This window comes from Chelmon rostratus, chromosome 2, assembly GCF_017976325.1.
Source record: "Chelmon rostratus isolate fCheRos1 chromosome 2, fCheRos1.pri, whole genome shotgun sequence".
In the NCBI taxonomy this organism is placed as follows: Eukaryota; Metazoa; Chordata; class Actinopteri; order Chaetodontiformes; family Chaetodontidae; genus Chelmon; species Chelmon rostratus.
In genome coordinates this window covers 150001-169655 of record NC_055659.1, presented here as the reverse complement: position 1 = coordinate 169655, position 19655 = coordinate 150001, and the positions used below count along the sequence as shown (strand labels likewise).

The 19655-nt window shown below is 43.9% G+C and overlaps 2 protein-coding genes across 4 annotated transcripts in view; one reads left to right on the top strand and one right to left on the bottom strand.

The window, feature by feature from the left end:
* The window catches only part of LOC121615517 (potassium voltage-gated channel subfamily KQT member 2), a 30001-nt gene extending 22988 nt beyond the window's left edge, over positions 1-7013 (top strand). For both annotated transcript variants that reach the window (XM_041949896.1, XM_041949904.1), the window contains one exon: positions 57-7013. In XM_041949896.1, the coding sequence (XP_041805830.1) occupies positions 57-699 (643 nt within the window). In that variant the 3' untranslated portion in view covers positions 700-7013. The remainder of the gene's footprint in view (positions 1-56) is intronic.
* On the bottom strand, positions 6624-15947 carry ddx27 (DEAD (Asp-Glu-Ala-Asp) box polypeptide 27). 2 transcript variants are annotated; one of them, XM_041949876.1, is made up of 21 exons: positions 15752-15947; positions 14177-14326; positions 13526-13585; positions 13256-13442; positions 12931-12983; positions 12763-12849; positions 12366-12471; positions 12100-12273; positions 11776-11926; positions 11560-11659; positions 10759-10900; positions 10526-10679; positions 10360-10441; positions 8626-8803; positions 8331-8437; positions 8018-8111; positions 7831-7922; positions 7148-7268; positions 6970-7063; positions 6817-6876; positions 6624-6740 (listed from the first exon to the last, which is right to left on the bottom strand). In XM_041949876.1, exons 1-21 carry the CDS (start codon positions 15833-15835, stop codon positions 6725-6727), a joined length of 2292 nt encoding a protein of 763 aa, XP_041805810.1. In that variant the 5' UTR covers positions 15836-15947; the 3' UTR covers positions 6624-6724. The 2 variants fall into 2 exon arrangements, with proteins under 2 accessions (XP_041805810.1, XP_041805818.1); XM_041949884.1 differs by having other exon boundaries at positions 6970-7060.
* Between the last annotated feature and the right edge of the window lie 3708 nt (positions 15948-19655).

Here is a 19655-nt window from a genome sequence, read left to right as displayed (position 1 = left end):
CATATTATTTACACGTTCATGTGCAGATGTTTTCTTTTTGCTAACATGTTGTGCAGGGTGTTACCTGGCGACCACGTCGAGAAGAGTCGCTTTGTGACGAAGATGGTCCGCTCCAGCAGCTCCACTGGACACAGGAGCTTCAATGCCCCCACCTGTCCGCCCTCCACATCCTGGCAACCGATCAGCTCTCAGCTCCACCAGCACGCACAGCCCCCTCCCCAGTGTAGCCACGGCAACACACCGAGTCCAGTGGGAGATGGGTCACTGGTTCGACTCCCACCTCCTCCAGCCGGAGAGAGACATGGTGGGAACAGATCAAACCGCCACAGCACCGGAGACCGAGGGGGGGCAGAGAGACCAGAGAGGGGAAGAGATGGGGCCAATGAGACTGGAGGAGGGGAGGAGGTGAAGCAGGAGAGCGACACCTCCATCTCTATCCCATCGGTGGACCACGAGGAGCTGGAGCGCTCCTTCAGCGGCTTCTCTATCTCCCAGTCCAGAGAGAATCTGGACTTCCTCAACAACAGCTTCTACTCCTCCTCTGCCAACCTAGGAGACCACCAAGGAGAAGGAGGAGGGGGAGGCGCAGCCCTCTGCGCCACCGTCCGACCCTACATCGCAGAGGCAGAGTCGGACTCCGACTCGGAGCTCTGTGCCCCCTCGCCACACTCGGACCGGGCCTGGACTGGAAACAAGTAGTCAAAGGTAAACTGGAGCCTAAACCAGCAGAACAGTTAAAATAATGATCAAAATGTGAATGAAAACTATTTAACTGTGAAGTGAAACCGATCCGAGTCAAAGACATAAAACACCAGCTGGTTACCGAGCGAAGCGTCAGGAGAACTGTGGATGGCGAAAAGCTCCAGGCGTCTTGGTTCAACCTGTTGTCATTCCCGGTGCGTCAAATGCTGCATATTCACACTCCTGAGCTCCTCACAAAGACACACAAGCTACCCTCGAGCATCTGTATGAGACACACATGGCTTTGAAACACGTACATGGCAGTATTATTACTCAGAGTAACACGATCTCACCTGAGAGATGCACAAAGCCTTCACACCTTTTCCAGCAGGTGGTTGATGATGTGAAAAGCTCGCCGTTTGGTGACTACTTGGTGAGGTTTAGGAAAACATTTTTCACAAGGGTGAAGAACCCTGGTCTCCTGGGTGAAAGTGTGTATGACCCATCCAGATCTCAGATCAGTTAGTTGAAAGCCCTGTGCGCCTCATATAGACGCTAAAGGGCACCTTGTGCGGTGTTTGAAGACCTGGGAATGAGACCAGGTTCTGTGGTTTTGGTCATGTGAATGTTTTAACCTGCACAGCAAATGTTTGTTCTCACTGTCACTGATTGGTTCACTACCGGGACATGCTCACACCTGATTGGTTGCCTGATTCCATGTATAAGACTCTTGTAAACACTATTATCAGCATCCCATAATCACAACTCGCTGTTAAATTTATTCTTTGTGTTTTAAAAAAACTCGACATAAGGCATCATGACTGACACATCACCGTGCCCACAGACTCTGTTGGTTCTGTTCTCTCTACATCCAGAGCTCAAACACAGAATCATCCGGAGCTTTCAGCTCAAACTTGAACTTCTCTAGAGGTAATTGTTAAACTATACAAACTGTCTTTACAGTCTGATTATTTAACAAAAAAATCCCTGTCATACACCCAAACAAGATTCCTAAAGAATATGTCTCTGGATATTCGTCAGGTGAAAACAGAGAATTTACAAACAGTTTTTTCAGCTTTCTTGTCCACTTAAACAATTATTAATTATTAAATATGTTTATCTGCCCAAGTAGCCAATATTTGTAGAATACTGAACTCAATTGTGAAAAGTGAATCTACAATTAAATATGTTTAAGTATTTGATTCAAAGCTTACTCGTACAAATTTTATGAATTCCACACGTCAAAAAACTGAGACGGCAGCCGAGATGCTTTTAGCTGAACTATTTGAAACATGTTGAACTCGTATCTTCCCGTCCATTCGAGTTGCTCATTCAGGTCTCTCTCCTGACTTTGTCCGCACTAATACTACAAAAAGACAGTCAGAGTATAAATTTGGCAACACGGTGGTCCTGATCACTAAATAGAAGGAGAATACAGGTACAGATGCTGAGGCAGACTTCAGTCTCTGGAAGGTGGTCTTCACCTTGTGCTGCTGTAGCTCCTGGATGAATTTGGCTCCGTAGCCGACCAGTCCAAGGAACTGCTTGAGGTCTGATAGGTTTTGAGATTGTGGACAGTTTTGTGTCCCAGCCGCCGTCTCTCATCAAAGCTGGTCCTCGGGAAGCGAATCTGCTGCTGTTTGAACTGACATTTATTTCTGCACAGTTTAAGGCCAGCTTCCTGGATCACTTTTAGTACCTGCTCCAGACATCTGTCATAGATCTCCTCATATAGACTTCTGTTCCTTCCAGCCTCTGTAAAGTTTCTGCTGGAAGACTTCTGGCGCACTTGACACCCCAAATGGGGGCAGAAGGCGTAGGTCCCGACGCAGTGATTAAAGTAGTTAGTCTGGGGCTTTCCTCATGCAGGGGAATCTGGTACAATCCACTCGTGGGGTCTGATGATGTGAACACTTTAGACTTTAGGAAGCCGTGTAATCTTTCCTCTATTGTGGGGAGTACAGACAGTACTTTTCCTGTTTCATTACACAGTAGAGTATCCTTTGGTCTGCACAGCATGGGACATCTTTTCTATTTGGCTTTTAGGACTGCAGCTACAGCAGCAAACCACTCTGTCACCTTCTCGGTTTCTCTCCTTTTCCAACCGGTGCATCTCCTTCTTTACTCGAGGCATGAGTGGCAATGGATCGCGTCTAGTCGTTTGCACTGTGTGTGGCTGAGCACGTTTTTTGAGAATGATTTTCACAGGTTTTGTCTTTAGCAGCCCACTCTTTCCGAACACGGTGCTGAAATACTCCTCTCCTTTCAATCAGTTTTAACAGCATCCGGGCAACTGAGCAAATGGCTGCTTTTTCTGCAAGTCTCATACTCAGGAGATGTGTATTCTTTAATTGTGTAGACAGTATAAGCTCTGAACCAGCCTCTCAAGCTGAGCTTGCCCCCAAAAGGTCTGTCTGCAGGACCCGGTCTATGGGCTTTAGTGAGTGTCAGCAATGTCTTTTCACCTATGACAGTCACATCCGCCTCCGTCTCTATCTTAAAGATCAGGGGTACATTTCCAATGTGAAGAGTAACGATCCTTTTTTCTGTGCTTGCTGCCTCACTGATGTCCCCAGAAACTGAAGCTGTCCTGTACTCTGTCACTTTGTTCAGTGTTTTGTAGCAACACACTTGTGCCCAATGTCCTTGCTGATGGTGCTTTCTACATGTATTCTGAAAAGCAGGACATTTCTTTTTATCAGAGTGCTCTGAACATGTCAGGGACGCTCGCTTCTTGTGCTGTGGATTAAACTTTGACACTTCTGACACCATGTGATGTCTGCTTGACATCTGACAAAGGACACCTGGAAAACTTGGAGCAAAGGTATGTAATGCATTGTTCTGCCATTGTCAACACAGACAAAGACACCCCCCCGACTGTTTGTTAACATCCCGTACCTCCAGATATCGCAACATGTGGTGATGCCTTCAAGGCACCATTACTATCAGAAATTCTATTCATCACAAAAGCTAACAGGTCTCAGATTGTGATACCATGCTAACAGACTAAGGTTAAAGCTAACAGATCCCAGGTGTGATGTCATACAAACAGGCTGATTATAAAGCTAATAGGTCCCAGGTCATGATACCACGCTAAGAGACTGTTGAGCTTGTTAGTCCCAGTCTTATACTTCAAACTGTTAATTCATAAGCTTGGTTTCCATCCAAATGTATCACGATTTTAGAAAATGAAAGAAAATGCGAAACAAGAATGCTTGTTTTCATTCACTGCTATTGTGCGATTATGACGAGTTGGTTCATTTAGATAAGAAGCAGACGGTGCCACTTCTCCACTCGGAAAACCATTATGCCATTGCAGAAGAGGATACTGAGACATACTGGAAAGAGCGAGTCGAAGTCGAAGCTCAAACGTAGAAAAAAAGGGAGAAAACAGATTGGAGTTCTGACATTTCTATTTGTTTCATGTACTAATCTAATGATCTAATGCGACCTCACTCACATTAGTAACTAATGTTATTAGTAACTAATGTGAGTGAGGTCGCATTAGATCTGTGGAAACTACTTCTGCTTCATATCTCTGTGTGGAAACGGTGGCTGTATTAGAAACTGCATACTGTACTAGAAGTAAGTACTGATTTGACCAACATGTAGCACTAACCCTAACCCTACTATGCAACCCCCCCCAAAAAAAACAGCAACTCATGTCTGTATCAGATTGGTCAGTCTCACCTACCCTGTCCTACAATGCAAAGCACTGGAGGGGTCACAACAACCAGCTGGGCCAACGACAGAAAGGTTTTTAAAATGTTTGTTTCATCACTAAATTCACATCTGAGAATTTCTCAAATCAACTGTGCAGATTTTGAATATTGACATTTTTTCCAAAAATCGACAATGAAATGAAAAACTGCTCCAATGTTTTCTGACTGAAGCTCCATCAGCGCCTTCGGGGGCAGCTCGCTAACCAGCCGGTCAGTCCTGCTCACGGACCAGCCGAGACCACGGTCCCACAGACCCCCAGAGCCAACACAGCCGAGGAAAGCCAGGACCAGCACTGACAGAGAGTTTTAATCTTCATAACGCTGGTAATCTGTCTTCAGAGAAGGATAACGTTACATTTGTAAAGCAACAGAAGCAACAAGACACACCTCAGGTGAATCTGGTTCCTTCCTGTTTCACACAGGTGTTACCCAGCTCTCAGGTGTTTTGAAAAATCCACATTTATATTTTTTTTCATAAGGTCAAGCTGCACAGTAGAGGTGGTTTGATTACTTCTGCTTTCCAAAACTGGAAACTGGCTAAACCTAGCCTAGCATTCTACAAAATAGGTCAATTTACCAGTTCCATCCTGCGTACTGCTATGAAAAACTGGGTTTGTAGGTACTTCGCAGTTCTGAATACAGCCAGCGTCTTTCATAGAGCAAACAGTTCAACAGATAAGACGTGTGAGTTTAATGTTTGCTACATCAGAGCTCACTAGAAAAGGTGTTTCCGTTTCCCATTAACCTCGTTACCTCTTTTCAAAAAAGGCAAAAACCACCTCAAATTTTGTTTTTGCAAACTTGAGTAATTTTTTTGGGAGTTTTGCTTTTTTCCTTTAAACTTTTCGAATGCGATACTTCAAAATACGTTGAAACAAGGTTATTGCAATGTAACTCTGAAAATATGTATGTATGTAGGCTATGAAACAAAATGTACTCCTTCAGTGGTTGGCTATCAGGTTGTCAGTAGTAAGCTAGTTAACCTGCCGTGCTGAGGTTACATCTTACACTGGAGCTCATTAACACACTCGGTTGATCCATCTTACACTTTGCTGTTATGTTTTCGGAAAGTTGATAAAATGGCACAACCCTCCAAAATTGATCTCAGACAGACCTGCAGCCTAGTTACAGTCGTCAAGCTGCAGCTGGACAATCGTAAACTGTCAGTTCAGACTCGACTGGTGACGTCAGAACCCGTTAACGCCTAAAGACATGAACCCAGCTGTTTTTGTCACGATCATGATCTCATGAAACATTTGTATGTATGATGTAATCTGTTAATAGTAATAGTTAATATTCATTAATTACTCCCAACGGTTCGGTTAAACGAGTTAGATGAAGTTTCTGTCGCTGCATTATTTAAATGGAATAATACTGAAGTCTTTGACAGAGAACAGCCGAACAGGAAGTCAGGACGATCAGCGTCGCCTCAGGAAACCTTCGTACGAACTTACCAAAGTAAGAGTCTTGTTTTCTACCTGAGCTCTTGACTTCAACATTCAACGCTGAGCAGCAGTGGAGCTAAAAGCTAAAAAGTTTGTCCTGAGGCATTGTGTTAACCCCACCCCCAGAAACCAGACAGAAGGTTTTCACAGGTGGCAGTTTGCAGTTTAGACTCATGATCAGGACGACGGACACACCGTTAATGTTTGTTTTACTTATGTTTGTCTGATCAGCTGATCAGTCAGCTGTCCTTTGATTGGCTGATGACCTGCTGCCTGTTGACCCTCAAGCTATTCAGTTCAATGTAAAGATGCTATATTTGCAGTTTCCATGGAGACCACAGAGTGAGTGAGAGAGAAAAGGAGAAAAGTCTTTTTTTGTTTTGCAATGAAAGTGAAATTATTTTTGATTTGTGTGAAAACATCAGTGAATTGTCTGACTGAACGTCTGGATTCATGTTTGAACACGATGTAGAAGTTTCTTTAAACAACCTCAGAAATATTTGGCTAAATTTAAACACGTTTCACGTCAGTTCAGATAAAGATGTTTTAAATGAACACAAGTTGGTGAAACTGAATCTCTGATCTCGTTTCTGCAGCTCAGAATGAAACACAAACTGGATCTCTGTACAGACCGCTGCCTGTTTGACTGTATTTCAATATTAAAAACCTTTAACCATCTTCAGTCTCCTCTAAATGTTGGTCCACCTCTGTTCAGGTCAAGTCGGTTGCCATGGTGCTCTGGTCTGTGAAGACATTTAGACTACGACAGGCAGACTGAAACTTTAAAACTCTTTTAATGAACAAAACAACTGAAGCGTTTATACAGTGAACACGAAGACGACGAGCAGGAGGAAGCTGCAGGCGGCCATGAGGCTCTCACTTCTTCTTGAACCTGACGGACAGAACAGAGCGTCAGACATCTGAACTCGGCTTCACGTGGCGACGCCCAGAGGGACGGCAACACTTACTTTGAGCCGCCAGGACGCTTCCTGTCCAAACCGAGACGCTTCCTGTCTGTGAAGGATGGTCTGTAATGAGACAGGTATACAGACAGACAGGTGAGACAGCTGCACAGACAGACAGGTATGTTGGCAGGTGTACTGGCAGTATGACAGTCTCACCCGGCTCTGTAGTGTTTGAGAACCTTGCTGCTGGTGTTGGTCAGCTCTTTATCAAACACAGACTTGCGTCCTTTTCCTGCCTTCTGATTGGCTGCTGCACAGACACACAGTTCAGTTTAGTCAGACTGTTTACATCAGAGGGTATCAGAGTACAACAGAGTGTATCAGCGCTTCTGACCTGCAGGGGGCGTCTCATCCTCCGCCATCGCTCTCGCTCTCTTCGGCCGCCTGTCTCTCTTGGCCGCCCGCTCGGCGAACATCTGAGCCTTCAGGATCTCGAACTGAGCGCGCTCCTCGGACTAAGACACACAGCAAAGATCATCAGTTCACACGTCAGAGGTCTCACTCCACCTTTAAAGTCTGAAGCTGCTCTGATGCAGTGAGACGATGTTTTCATCCTGTGCTGCATTCAGGTAAAATGGAAGAGAAAGACACGACAGACAGAAACAGACCGTTCTTTTCACCAAGAGGACATTACCTCAGAAAAACTAAAGCATATTAGAACGTTATTTGGCCCTAAAATTAGATGTTGACTAGATGAATATCTCTCCATGACCGGATATATAAAGCAGACAGAAGACACAAAAAATCATGTCAACCAAGAGTAAAGTGTATGAACACTGCTGACGGAGATAAATGTCCACCTGCGTCACCTGACCTCAGATTTCATGGCGCTAAGTTAACCTCTCAAATGAAAAATACCAGGCAGAGCTTAGTGCCCACTGTATAACATGCCACAGCCTGAGGACTGAGAGACACTTCACAAAGAGCAGAGGTGTCCCACAGAAGTCCTCTACAGACTGAACTGATCACAGACCTTCAGTTTTTATTGATTGACCAGTTAATTATCATTATTGATACCGTCAGCTCCTTCTTCCGGCCGTCCTTCAGGAACTTCTCTCTCTTCTTCTTCCCTCTCAGAGCTAGATCGAACTCCTGCAGAGCCTTCGACACTGACGAAGAGGAGGACATGTTAAAATATAATCTGGGGTACAGTACGCTGTAGTACAGTGTGTTTTAGTGCAGTAGGCTGTGTATTATTACTTACTGCGGCTCTGTTTCCTCTCCTGTTGTGTCTGAAACCAAACTCTCTGTGACTGACAGGAGGCAGAGCTATCGAGACGCTTCTGGGCCACACTCAGCTACACACACACACACGCACACACACACACACTTTAACAAAGGTACAGCTTCTATGAAAGAACCAGATATTCTTTAACGCAGGTGTTCAGCTTGTGTTGTGGTCTGTATGTGAATGTGAGAATTCTTGACTCTGATTGGCCGGTAGCTGTGTGACAGTATAACCACACATCTGAGGACAGCAGGTGATGGTGTGCAGGTGCGTAGGTGCTCAGGTGTACCTTGGCCTCAGACGCAGCCAGCTCTCTCTCCTCCCTCTCCAGTTTCATTACAGCTTCGACATCTTTCTCCAGTTTGGAGATCAGATCTCTGAACTTCAGGATGACCTCTGAGTGAGAGATACACACAAACCAAGAGAGTTACACCACAACACACCTGTGGAAAACTGAATGGGTCGTATCTTTTTACTGTTTGTTCAGTGTCATCACTCCTAAGCTACCCCCAGGCTCTGTCTATTTACTGGACACACTGCCACAGCTCACAACCTCAGACCACCTGTCTGTCAGGGGGGCATACCTGGTGGCAGGACTCGAGCCTTCACGCTGCTCTTGGCTGACTTCACCACCTCCTTCAGCATTTTCCTCTCAGACTCTCCAACCAAAGACACAGAACGCCCCGAACGACCTGCTCTCGCTGTCCGTCCAACACGGTGGACGTAGTGCTTCACTGTGGACGGCATGGTGAAGTTTATCACCTGAGAGACAGAGAGAGAGAGACAGAGAGAGACAGAGACAGAGACAGAGAGAGAGACACACACAGAGAGACAGACAGAGACAGACAGACAGAGACATCACAACTTTAGTTGACAGGAGGCCACTCTTTCTGTGGATTCACAATAAAAACTTACTACTCAACTCCCCCTTACTCAATAGTACTCTTATATCAGCACTGTAGTACAAAAACTAGACAACCACCGTCTAAATTTTGACAGTGGCGCGAGGGGGCTGCTGGTCTTATTAACTGAATCAATAAACATGAATGAATTTAATGAAAATTAACCATCTCTATTATCATCCAAAGTTTCCTTTTACTAACAGAGCTAACGGCGCTAACGCTAACGGCGCTAATAGAGCTAATGGAGCTAATGCTAACGGTGCTAACAGTGCTAACACTAATGGAGCTAACAGCTAACAGAGCTAATAGAGCTAATGGCGCTAATGCTAACGGCGCTAACAGAGCTAATGGAGCTTATGCTAATGGAGCTAACAGACCTAACACTAACAGAGCTAACAGCTAACGGCGCTAATGCTAACAGAGCTAACGGTGCTAACAGAGCTAACGGTGCTAACAGAGCTAGCAGAGCTAACACGCTAATGTTTACGGCGCTAATAGAGCTAACGGCGTTGTGTCTGTCTATGTCTATGAGGCGGTCTGTGTGTATTTAACTGTATTTTGTGTTTCTGCTTGAACTACACATATTCAGACTGTTTTTGCACTGTTGTGGGATTTGTCATACACAAATGACCTTATGCAATATTACTTTTTCACTCTCTTTAAGTATTCAACCTTTGCGTATATACAGGTATTCTACATATATATTTATTACTGTGCAATAGTGTAAATGCTGTACTTATATTATCCATCCCACCATCTGCAATTTCAATTCATGTGTAATTTCTTTTAAAACTGTGAATATTCGATACAACTTTGGCCGTATATTTTTATGGCAATGTTTTTGATAGTTCTTGCAGCGATATATATTTTTAATAGTTCTTTGTATAAAATGTACATATATTTAGTCAGCTTTTATTTTGTATTGTGCATTTCTCTATTCTGTTGTTATTCCTACTGCTGCTGCCTGTAACATCCACATTTCCCCAGCTGGAGATTAATCTCATCTTATCTTGTAACTTCACAGTAACACCATAATAGCTTAACTCAACTCTATAGCAGCTTTACAGTAACTTTATTGTAACTCTACAGTAACAGCATTTTAACCTCGGGGTAGTAGTGACACAGTAGCTAGTAACTTTGCAGTGTGCAGCAAAAGTAACTTAATAGTAAATCCATAACATTTTCATCGTAGTAAAATAATAGCAACAGTAACTCCGTATAAAACTTCACAGTCACTTCACAAGAACTGTAGTAAGTTTGCAGTGAATCAGCGGTAAACCTACAGTAACAGTACTGTAACGCCATAACAACTCTGTATTAACAATGTGGTAAACTTACAGTAACTCTGCAGTAAGTTCATGATAACTCTGTAGTAGCTATTGGGCTCCTATGCTAACTACAGAGAAAATGACTCACTGTTTTGACTCCATCGATGTCCAGACCTCTGGCTGCTACATCTGTCGCAACCAATATATCAATCTGTTCATCTTTGAAACGCCTGGAGAACAAAGAGAAGAAAGATTGTAGACACATATTTCAAATTATCACATTTTTTTATGTTTGTTTTTCTATGTGTGTGCACCTGAGGTTCTCCAGTCTCTGGTTCTGGCTCAGTTCTCCATGTAATTCTCCAACCTTCAGTCCCATCAGTCCCAGAAGGATGTGCAGTCTGTGAGCCTGTTTCCTCGTCTGAGTGAAACACATCACATGATCCTGGAATGTCCGAGTCAGCAGAGCTGGCAAAACACACAACAGTCAATGCTAGTACTGTAGTATTAGTGGTACTACATTATTATTAGTATTATCAGTACCTACCAGCCACAACAGCCTCTCTGTCTCCCTCTCTATTTGGTCGGATTCGGACAAACTCTTGCCGCAGAAATGGAGCCACGTCAGTGTTGCTGTTAACAAAGATTCTAATCGGCTGCTTCAAAGAGACTGCCGCCAGGTCCTTCACCTGGAGACAGAAGTAACATGACACAGTGAAACACCTGGAGACTGAAGCAACATGACACAGTGAAAAGACTGAAGCAACATGACACAGTGAAACACCTGGGGACTGAAGCAACATGACACAGTGAAACACCTGGAGACTGAAGCAACATGACACAGTGAAACACCTGGAGACAGAAGCAACATGACACAGTGAAACACCTGGAGACTGAAGCAACATGACACAGTGAAACACCTGGAGACTGACATGACACAATGAAACACCTGGAGACTGAAGCAACATGACACAGTGAAACACCTGGAGACTGACATGACATGACACAGTGACACACCTGGAGACTGAAGCAACATGACACAGTGAAACACCTGGAGACAGAAGCAACATGACACAGTGAAACACCTGGAGACTGAAGCAACATGACACAGTGAAACACCTGGAGACTGAAGCAACATGACACAGTGAAACACCTGGAGACTGACATGACATGACACAATGAAACACCTGGAGACTGAAGCAACATGACACAGTGAAACACCTGGAGACTGAAGCAACATGACACAGTGAAACACCTGGAGACAGAAGCAACATGACACAGTGAAACACCTGGAGACTGACATGACAAAGAAACACCTGGATGCACAAGTCACATGACACGGGTTTACCTCCTCTGTCATGGTGGCGGAGAACAACATGGTCTGTCTGTTGTAGGAACACAATCTGATGATCTCCTTCATCTGTTCCTCAAAGTATTCGTCCAACATCCTGAGAAACACAGAGAAAAAAGATAGAACCAAGCGGGTGAGTCTCTGTTTCCATATTGTGTTGGTAGGTTATAGTTTTTCTGTGATGTCTCCTCGACTGCACGTGTCAGTGTTTACCTGTCGGCCTCATCCAGGATCAGGATTTCGATGTGAGTAAGCTCAAAGCTTGGCGTGTTGTGAAGGTGATCGATCAGCCGACCAGGTGTAGCTATCAGAACGTCTGGTCCCGCTCTCAAAGCCACCTCCTGAGACTTCAGGTCCAACCCACCTGGGGACACACAGGGACAGGCTACCTGAACACAAGGCCAAGTCCAGAGTCCAGGCAAAGACAGGCCAGAAACAGTCCAAACGACAGAGAGTCCAGAGTGAAGAGACAGAGTGAGTAAGCTGACACAGACAAAGAACTGAAGCTGAGTCAGTTCAGTCAGTAAACAGTCATACCAACAGCCAGACAGGTGGTAATGGAGGTGAACTGGGCAAGCTGACGGGCCACAGAGTGAACCTGGATCCCCAATTCTCTGGTAGGAACCAGAACCAAGACCCGGGTCACCTGGGATGTCCTGGGTTTATAAACCAAACGCTCCAACACCGGCAACATGAAGGCTGCTGTCTTCCCTGAGGAGAGGAATCCTTTCATTAATCCATCTGGTTCAACATTTATAAAATGGTCCCAGTATGATGAACTGGTCACAGTATATCAGCATTACCTGTCCCAGTAGCAGCACAGGCACACAGGTCTCTGCCCAGCAGACCAACAGGAACACAGGCCTTCTGGATGGGAGTCGGCTGCTTGAAGCCCAGAGCTGTGATGGCCTGGAGGGAGGCGAGAGGAGGTTACAAACAACAAGAGGAAAACCGGGCTCCTCTTGGAGCCGGGGCAGGGCCCCTTCAGGCCCCTTCAGGCTCAGTCCAAAGAAGCAACATGGAAACTGAGTGGTCTGAGTGGTTCAAATCCTCCTGAACTTGATTAAGTCATCACTCAGAGCTGGAAGAGTTCAGAAGACAGAAGTCACTGGTCCTCTTGTTCTCATCACCAGTCAACAGAATTCAGGTCTTTTTCTTACCGATTTAAGAGACATGCAGGGGGTCGGAAGTCGTGGTTACCTTTAGGATGGGTCGGGACAGGTTCATATCATCAAAAGTCAGCTGATCATCGTACTGAGACGCATCTTCATAGAACGACTCTGGAGCCTGAAAACACACAGGTGTTACCACGGTAACCCAGCACAAACTCTCAACGAGCCTGTGGCATCATCAGCTTTTCTTCCTCACCTCCTCTCCCGCCTTCCTCTTTCTCCCCCTTCGTTCTTTGTCCCTCAGGGTGTCTGACAGGAAACAGGAAGTTAGTCCACAGAAAAAAATACAAACTCAGTTTATATTATTTACCACTTTTACCATGTTAAATGTTTATCCAATAAAATTCAGTTTTCTGTTCAGAGCAACAAAGTGTTTTGTTGGACTGAATTAAATCATAATGACATTTAGGTTTTCACTCAGTTTCTGGATTATCTGCTTATTAGAACATCTGAAACAATCAAGAGGATTAATATTTCTTCTTCGTGTCAGTAATCAACACAAAAGCCTCTACTGGACTCACCTGATTTTGTCAGAATCTCCTCATCACCTGAGTCAAACTCATCTTCAGCCTCCTCCTCCGTTTCATCATCTTCATCAGCGGTTCCATCAGGAGGTTTCACATCCTCCTCTTCATCATCATCATCCTCCTCATCCCACTGGTTCTTTCCTGCAGAACCTTCAGCAGCATCTTTCTCAGCTGATTTCTCCTGTCGATCAAAACAAACTCCAGCGTGAAACACAGGAAGTGGAATCTGAGCAGGCAGGAAGCAGAAAGTTAGCGTGGACTCACCTCAGCTTTCCTCTTCTTCCTGATTCTCTCTATTTTCTGGTCCAGAGTGGTCGCAGTTCTCTTCAAACATAGAATATAGTTAAAAACACAGCAGGGGAACGTTAGCGAACCAAAGATAATGTTAGAGAATAGAACACTACTGGAGAACCAACAGACCTAAATGTACTCATAAAAAGAATACTGCAGTATAACATTAAACAACAGGATTTCAGGTTCTAACACAAACTGTGAAGGATCCAAAGTAATAGTTTATGTTGTGACTACAGCATTTATGCTATTACACAGAAATAAAGATATATGTGACAGTAGAGTATTATTACGTATTGATATGTAGAGTACTCAACGAGAGTGAAAAAACAACATTGCCAGTTAAAGGTGTCTGATAAATCACACATCTGTGCAAAAAACAGAATATTGACTCAGCGCTACATTAACTGATGCTGGAGCTGAACTCTGACAGATGTTGGAATGAAGGACCTGCGGGGGGGCTTTTTATATTCTTTTCCATTGTTATATTATTGTTAACAAAACACTTTTTCTATTTTTACTTTGATTCATTGTACATATGACACCTTACTTTTTACATTTTTAAATTATTTTCATTGTTTCCTATTTGCACAATTACATTGTTCTTATTTGCAACTTCTCTACCTTGTTCTTGAGCTGTTTCGTGATATCAGCCATCACCCAGTCATCATCGCGGTTCAGTCCGTCTCTCTCTCCAAATTCAAAGTCAGTGTTGAAGTGTCTCGCCCCGTGATTCCCAAACTTCTTCTTCCTGTTCAGGATGATCGGCTCGTCCTGAAACAGACACACGCAGGCACAGAGCGCTGTTTAAGATAACATTTTATTAATGCCCAGCCGGGAAAAGTCGGGCGTTACAGGCAACAGCAGATGGAAAAAATAGCAACAGAATAGAGAAACACAACTATATATATGTACATTTTACAGGACTATATAAAGGAAAAATATGTAAAAAAGATATATTGCCATGAAGAACTATAAGAAAAATTGCCATAAAAATATAATAAAAATATTAAAATATACTGCCAAAAATTCTGTGTAATTTCAGTTTCAGTTTTTACACAAATTGCACCTGGTGGATAAAAATAAAGTAAGTTCAGCATTTACACTACTGCACAGTAATAAATATGTGTCACAGTGGAATACCAGTCTGTATTGATAGGTTGAGTACTCAATGAAAAGGTAATTTGTGTATGATGAATCCCACATCAGTGCAGAAACAGTCTGAATCTGGACCCAGTGCTGCATAAACTGATGCTGGAGTTGATCTCTGACAGCTGGTGGTATGAAGGACCTGCGGTTGTGTTCCTTCTTACATGGTGGATGCTGCAGTCTGTTGCGGAAGGTGTAATATATAAAAACACCACACTGCAGAGCACATATACTCATATATATATATATAAGAGCTATACGAGCTAAGAACAGGAAACTGAGGCTACGATTCGAACAGGCTCACCAATAGAAGGTTAGAAAAACGTTGCCTGGTCTGAGGAGTCTCGATTTCTGCTGCGACAGTCAGATGGTAGGTCAGAATTTGGGTCAACAACATGAAAGCATGGATCCATCCTGCCTCGTATCAACGGTTCAGGCGGGTGGTGGGGGTGTGATGGTGTGGAGGATGTTTTCTTGGCACACTTTGGGCCCCTTAGTTTCAATGCCACAGCCTACCAATAATGTTGTTCTGTGTCAAATCTAATTTTATATGATCTGTTATTTACTTGTACCTGCCTCGCTGGAGTGTGTTGAAGTTGGGAGTTTCCCCCCAAAGGTCAGTTTGTTTGGGTAACGTGAGCACAGAAGTCAAACTCGGACGCAGGACAAAACAAGTGGATGGAGATCACCAAGAATCAGAACCAGGAGAGAAACATACTTTCTACTGTATTATCTATAAGTTAACATGATAAACTAATCCTGCATTTTATTGATCACACTGATGGTGACTTTGAGGACTGGAAACGACCTAATATCATTAATGTCCCGCTGTATATGTGTCATATTTAGACATGCAGGTTTAGAGGTAAAACCAGGTTTCTGTCCCCTTTCGAACGGCGTGAAATCTGTAGTTTAAGAAAAAAAAAAGATTTGTTCGTTTATTGTAAGTATTAATAACGTTCTGGATCAGCTGCTGTGTTCCAGGCGGGCTGAGGTTCCCCTCAGGCCGCTTTATCGCTCGTTTCTACCGGTGGAGCCGATCACACTCACCTCCTGGTCGGACTCGGTGTCGGGTTCTTCCGGACTTTCGTCCTCATCTCGGATCGTCCCGATCAGACCCAGCTGCTCCAGCATGGTGGACTGCGCTGCGGTGTCGATACACGGACTGTGGACGAATTAACGTTTAATTAAACGGTTAGAAACGACTTCGGCACAACTCGCCTCCACACACACATACACATATACACACGTGTGTTGACGGAAACAGGAAGTGAGAGCGGTGTATTTCCGGTTCCTGTTGAAACGTTTTCAGAGTAAAACCCGATGTGTGTGCACGTGTGTGTTTTGTCGAAAATTTAAATTAATAACTGTAAAGCAATCATTCATTTCAAATATAAAAAATATAAAATGTCTGTAATGTAGATTGAACCAACGCTACTCAAAAGAAATAAAACAAGCTGTATAAAAATACATGCATACATACAAGATAGATTTAGCTTTGTAAAACTTAAAATAACCATTAAATATTTTAAATAAACATCCAAAAATTACAGACTAAGTGATCCAGTTAGTTTGTAAGACTTAGTAGGCAAGATCATTTTCTAATGATACATAGAGGCTTGCTGTCATCTTTTCTACATAGTTTGTGTGTAATGATATTCACCTGGGTGATTTTATCATTTCAGTATCTTGCTCTTGATCTCAAAACTGAATTATCAGTGCTCAGCATCGCATTGTATCAACCACCAAAATATTAATCACTGTTTATGCAGGAACTCTCCGAGCTGATCATACTTAGTATAACTAAATATTACAGATTAATCCAGAATGGAGACGTGAATACTCATATCAACAAAAAGAATGACTGCACTGCTGTGGAGCATGAGAATTTACTTGACGTCTTTGAACTTACACAACATCTAAATGAAGTCGCTCATCAGCACGGTCACATTCTGGACTGGGCGATGACAACAGCATTCAACACTGATAATGTTTCAGTATTAGAATGACCTATTTCTGACCATCACTGTGTGTTTTTAATGCCAAACTAATATTAACAAAGACTTCAATGGAATTTAAGATGACAAGACTGAAGCAAAGTTCAGTAATATGATGAGATCATTCGAGTCACACAGCTACGACTGCTTTTTAAATGATATGGCTGAACATCAGCTCTGCTCTAAATACTGTTGCTCCACTAAAGGTTAACAAGAGTCCGACTGACAGAGTCTTCCCACGGTTAATGTCACGAGTCTGCTTCTCCCTCATCCTTGTCTGACAGGATTTTCTTTCCTCCCTCTCTGTCAGCAGGTGGAGCGTGAGAGAGAGGAGCGAGCCCCACTAAACCCACCTGCTCCTCATCTGCTAATCATCTAATTTGACTCCTGTGCCAGATTGTCCTCCATCGAGCCCTCACCAGTCTGAGTGATCGCCTGCCTCTCTCCACGTTCCCATTACCTGCCTGTGGTTTCTCTAGTGAGTTTTCTCCTGGACACTTTAAGTGAGTTTTCCCTCATGATGACTTTGCGTTTGTTCTTTGTTTCCCTCTGCAGTGAGTTTTGTTTTACTAAGAGCAAGTTTTTCCCTGCAAAGGTGATTTTTTGTTCCTCCAATAAACATTTCTTTCTTATGACTCTGCAGCTGGCTCCCGGCTCTCCTTGTTCGCACGTAACAGTTAAACCACAGCGCTGTCACGGAGTCTAACCTCCTGTGTTGAGCCTGTACCTACAGAATATTAAAGCAGGGGTTTGACAGTGTTTCAGGCCATGTCCTGAAGATTGTAGATCATTCTCTAGTAATTTTCCCAGATGTCTTCAAAGCAGCTGTTGTAAAACCATCACTGCAGAAACACAAGCTGGACAGTAATCCACACACTCACTATAAGCCGATGTCCAAACTTACATTCACTCAGATTCTGGAAAAGATTAAATTCCCGTTAAATTCCAAATTGACTCATTTCTCAGAGAAAAAAACACCCTGGCAGAATTTCAGTCAGGTTTTACAACAGACCACAGCACTGAAACTGCTCTGACTAAATCCACAACCTCTGAATTCTGATGAAAAGAAGGTCTCAGTTCTTGTCCTGTTAGACTTCACTGCAGCGTTTCATAAGATCCACCATGATATCAGAATCAGTTAGTTAATCAATCTGTTATTCTTACTGCTGACTGATTTATGATGCATTCAATGGGAAAAGGACCAATAAAGCAAGGGGACAGTTCCTGTGATTCCGTTCTGAGGAGAACGTTGCTGAACTGTACTTTTTTGACCTGGTGTGTAGACAGGTGGCTGGGTCTCGTGTTTACTTGTGATGCAGCAGTTAGCTTCCACAGAGCAGAGGAGGTGGATTTGGCAGAGACGGAGGTGGGTGAGAAACAGGAGGGGTTGGTACCCTCGGGAGACTTCAAAGGGAGAGAGACCTGTGGAAAAACTGAATCAAGTGTTATGGTTAATGTTAATGAAAATCATTAAATTTTAGGGTGAAGACTTGGGTTTTTACACTTACTGTTTAATTACTATTATTTTTATTTACCCATGGCACACACACATTTGCACATTTTTACCGTTATGCCTTGGCTATCTTTATAATAGTCTTCAGTCCACTGAAGAGTGTTAGTGGTCAGAGGTGGTAGTCTGCAGCACGGGAGCACCTTTGAGTTCTGCAAACCCACAAGCCCAACGGGTTTATTAGCCCATTCCTGATCTTCAGATTCAGGGTCCCTGCTGCTGTCACTGCTGTGGCCTGAGATGGTTTTCAGGCCCCTCCAAACCTCTCTGTAGCTGTCCTTAGCAGTCCTGATCTCCTTCTTCAGAGCCCTCAGAACCTTCTTCAGCTCAGTTTTGTCCCCAGATCTAAAAACCCTCTTCTTCTCATTCAAGACGGTTTTCAGTTCAGGGGACACCCAGGGTCTGTTATTTGGGGAACACTGCACCTTCCTGGTTGGCACAGTGTTGTCCACACAGAAACTGATGTAGTCCATGATGCAGGTTGTCAGACTGTCCATGTCCTCCCTGTGAGGACTGCACAACACTTATCAGTCGGTGGTGTCAAAGCAGTCCCTCAGTGCCGTACTGGACTTCTCTGACCATGTCTTCACATGCCTGATGGTTTCTGGTTGTTTATTTACCAAAGATATCTGCAGGGAGCAGAGAAGCAGGTTGTGATCAGATCTGCCCAGTGGGGGGAGGGGTGAAGAGCTGTAAGCATCCCTGTGTGTTTGCATACAGTAAGTCCAGTGTTTTATTGTCTCTGGTGTGGATGAAGGTGGGGAGAGTTGAAGACAGGGAGCCGTGATTGAACTCTCCAGAGATGAGGACGGAGGCCTGGGGGGGTGATGTCTGCAGCTGTGAAGCTACAGTGTTTGGGAGCTCACGTCGGCCGGTGGATATGATTAGTGATGCAGTCTGTCATACTGTTGTTCTCCCCACGAAGTGACAGAGTGCATCCTCATCCTCACACAGAGCCTAATTAGCATCACGTGACCACCCCCCGGGCGTCCACACGGAGCCTGTGTTTTACTGTGTGTTTCAGGCTGTTTCAGTTTAACTAAAACATCTGATTCAGTCTGACAGCAAACAGCTGAAACACACACACACACACACACACACGCACACACACAGTGAAGAACACTCAGGCTGACCCTCAAACGCTGGAACTTCCTGGAAAGCTTTTGATTTTCCTGGAAGTCCATTACAGTGGCCCCAGACTGACCTCACTGAGGTCATAAAACAGGATATGTCAGTCTTAAATGTGAACCTAAAGTCCAGATGACACTCAAACATCCGGCAGATTTACACAGATCAGCTGCTTCATACAGCGGTCTGACATTACTCTGAAGCTGAAATCACTGGTCTCTCTGATGTTATATCATAACTGAGTTGTGAGATAGATCAATACATAGATGGCATTCCCTCACACAAGTAATGTTAGCTTAAAAATAAAGAACACTAGCAT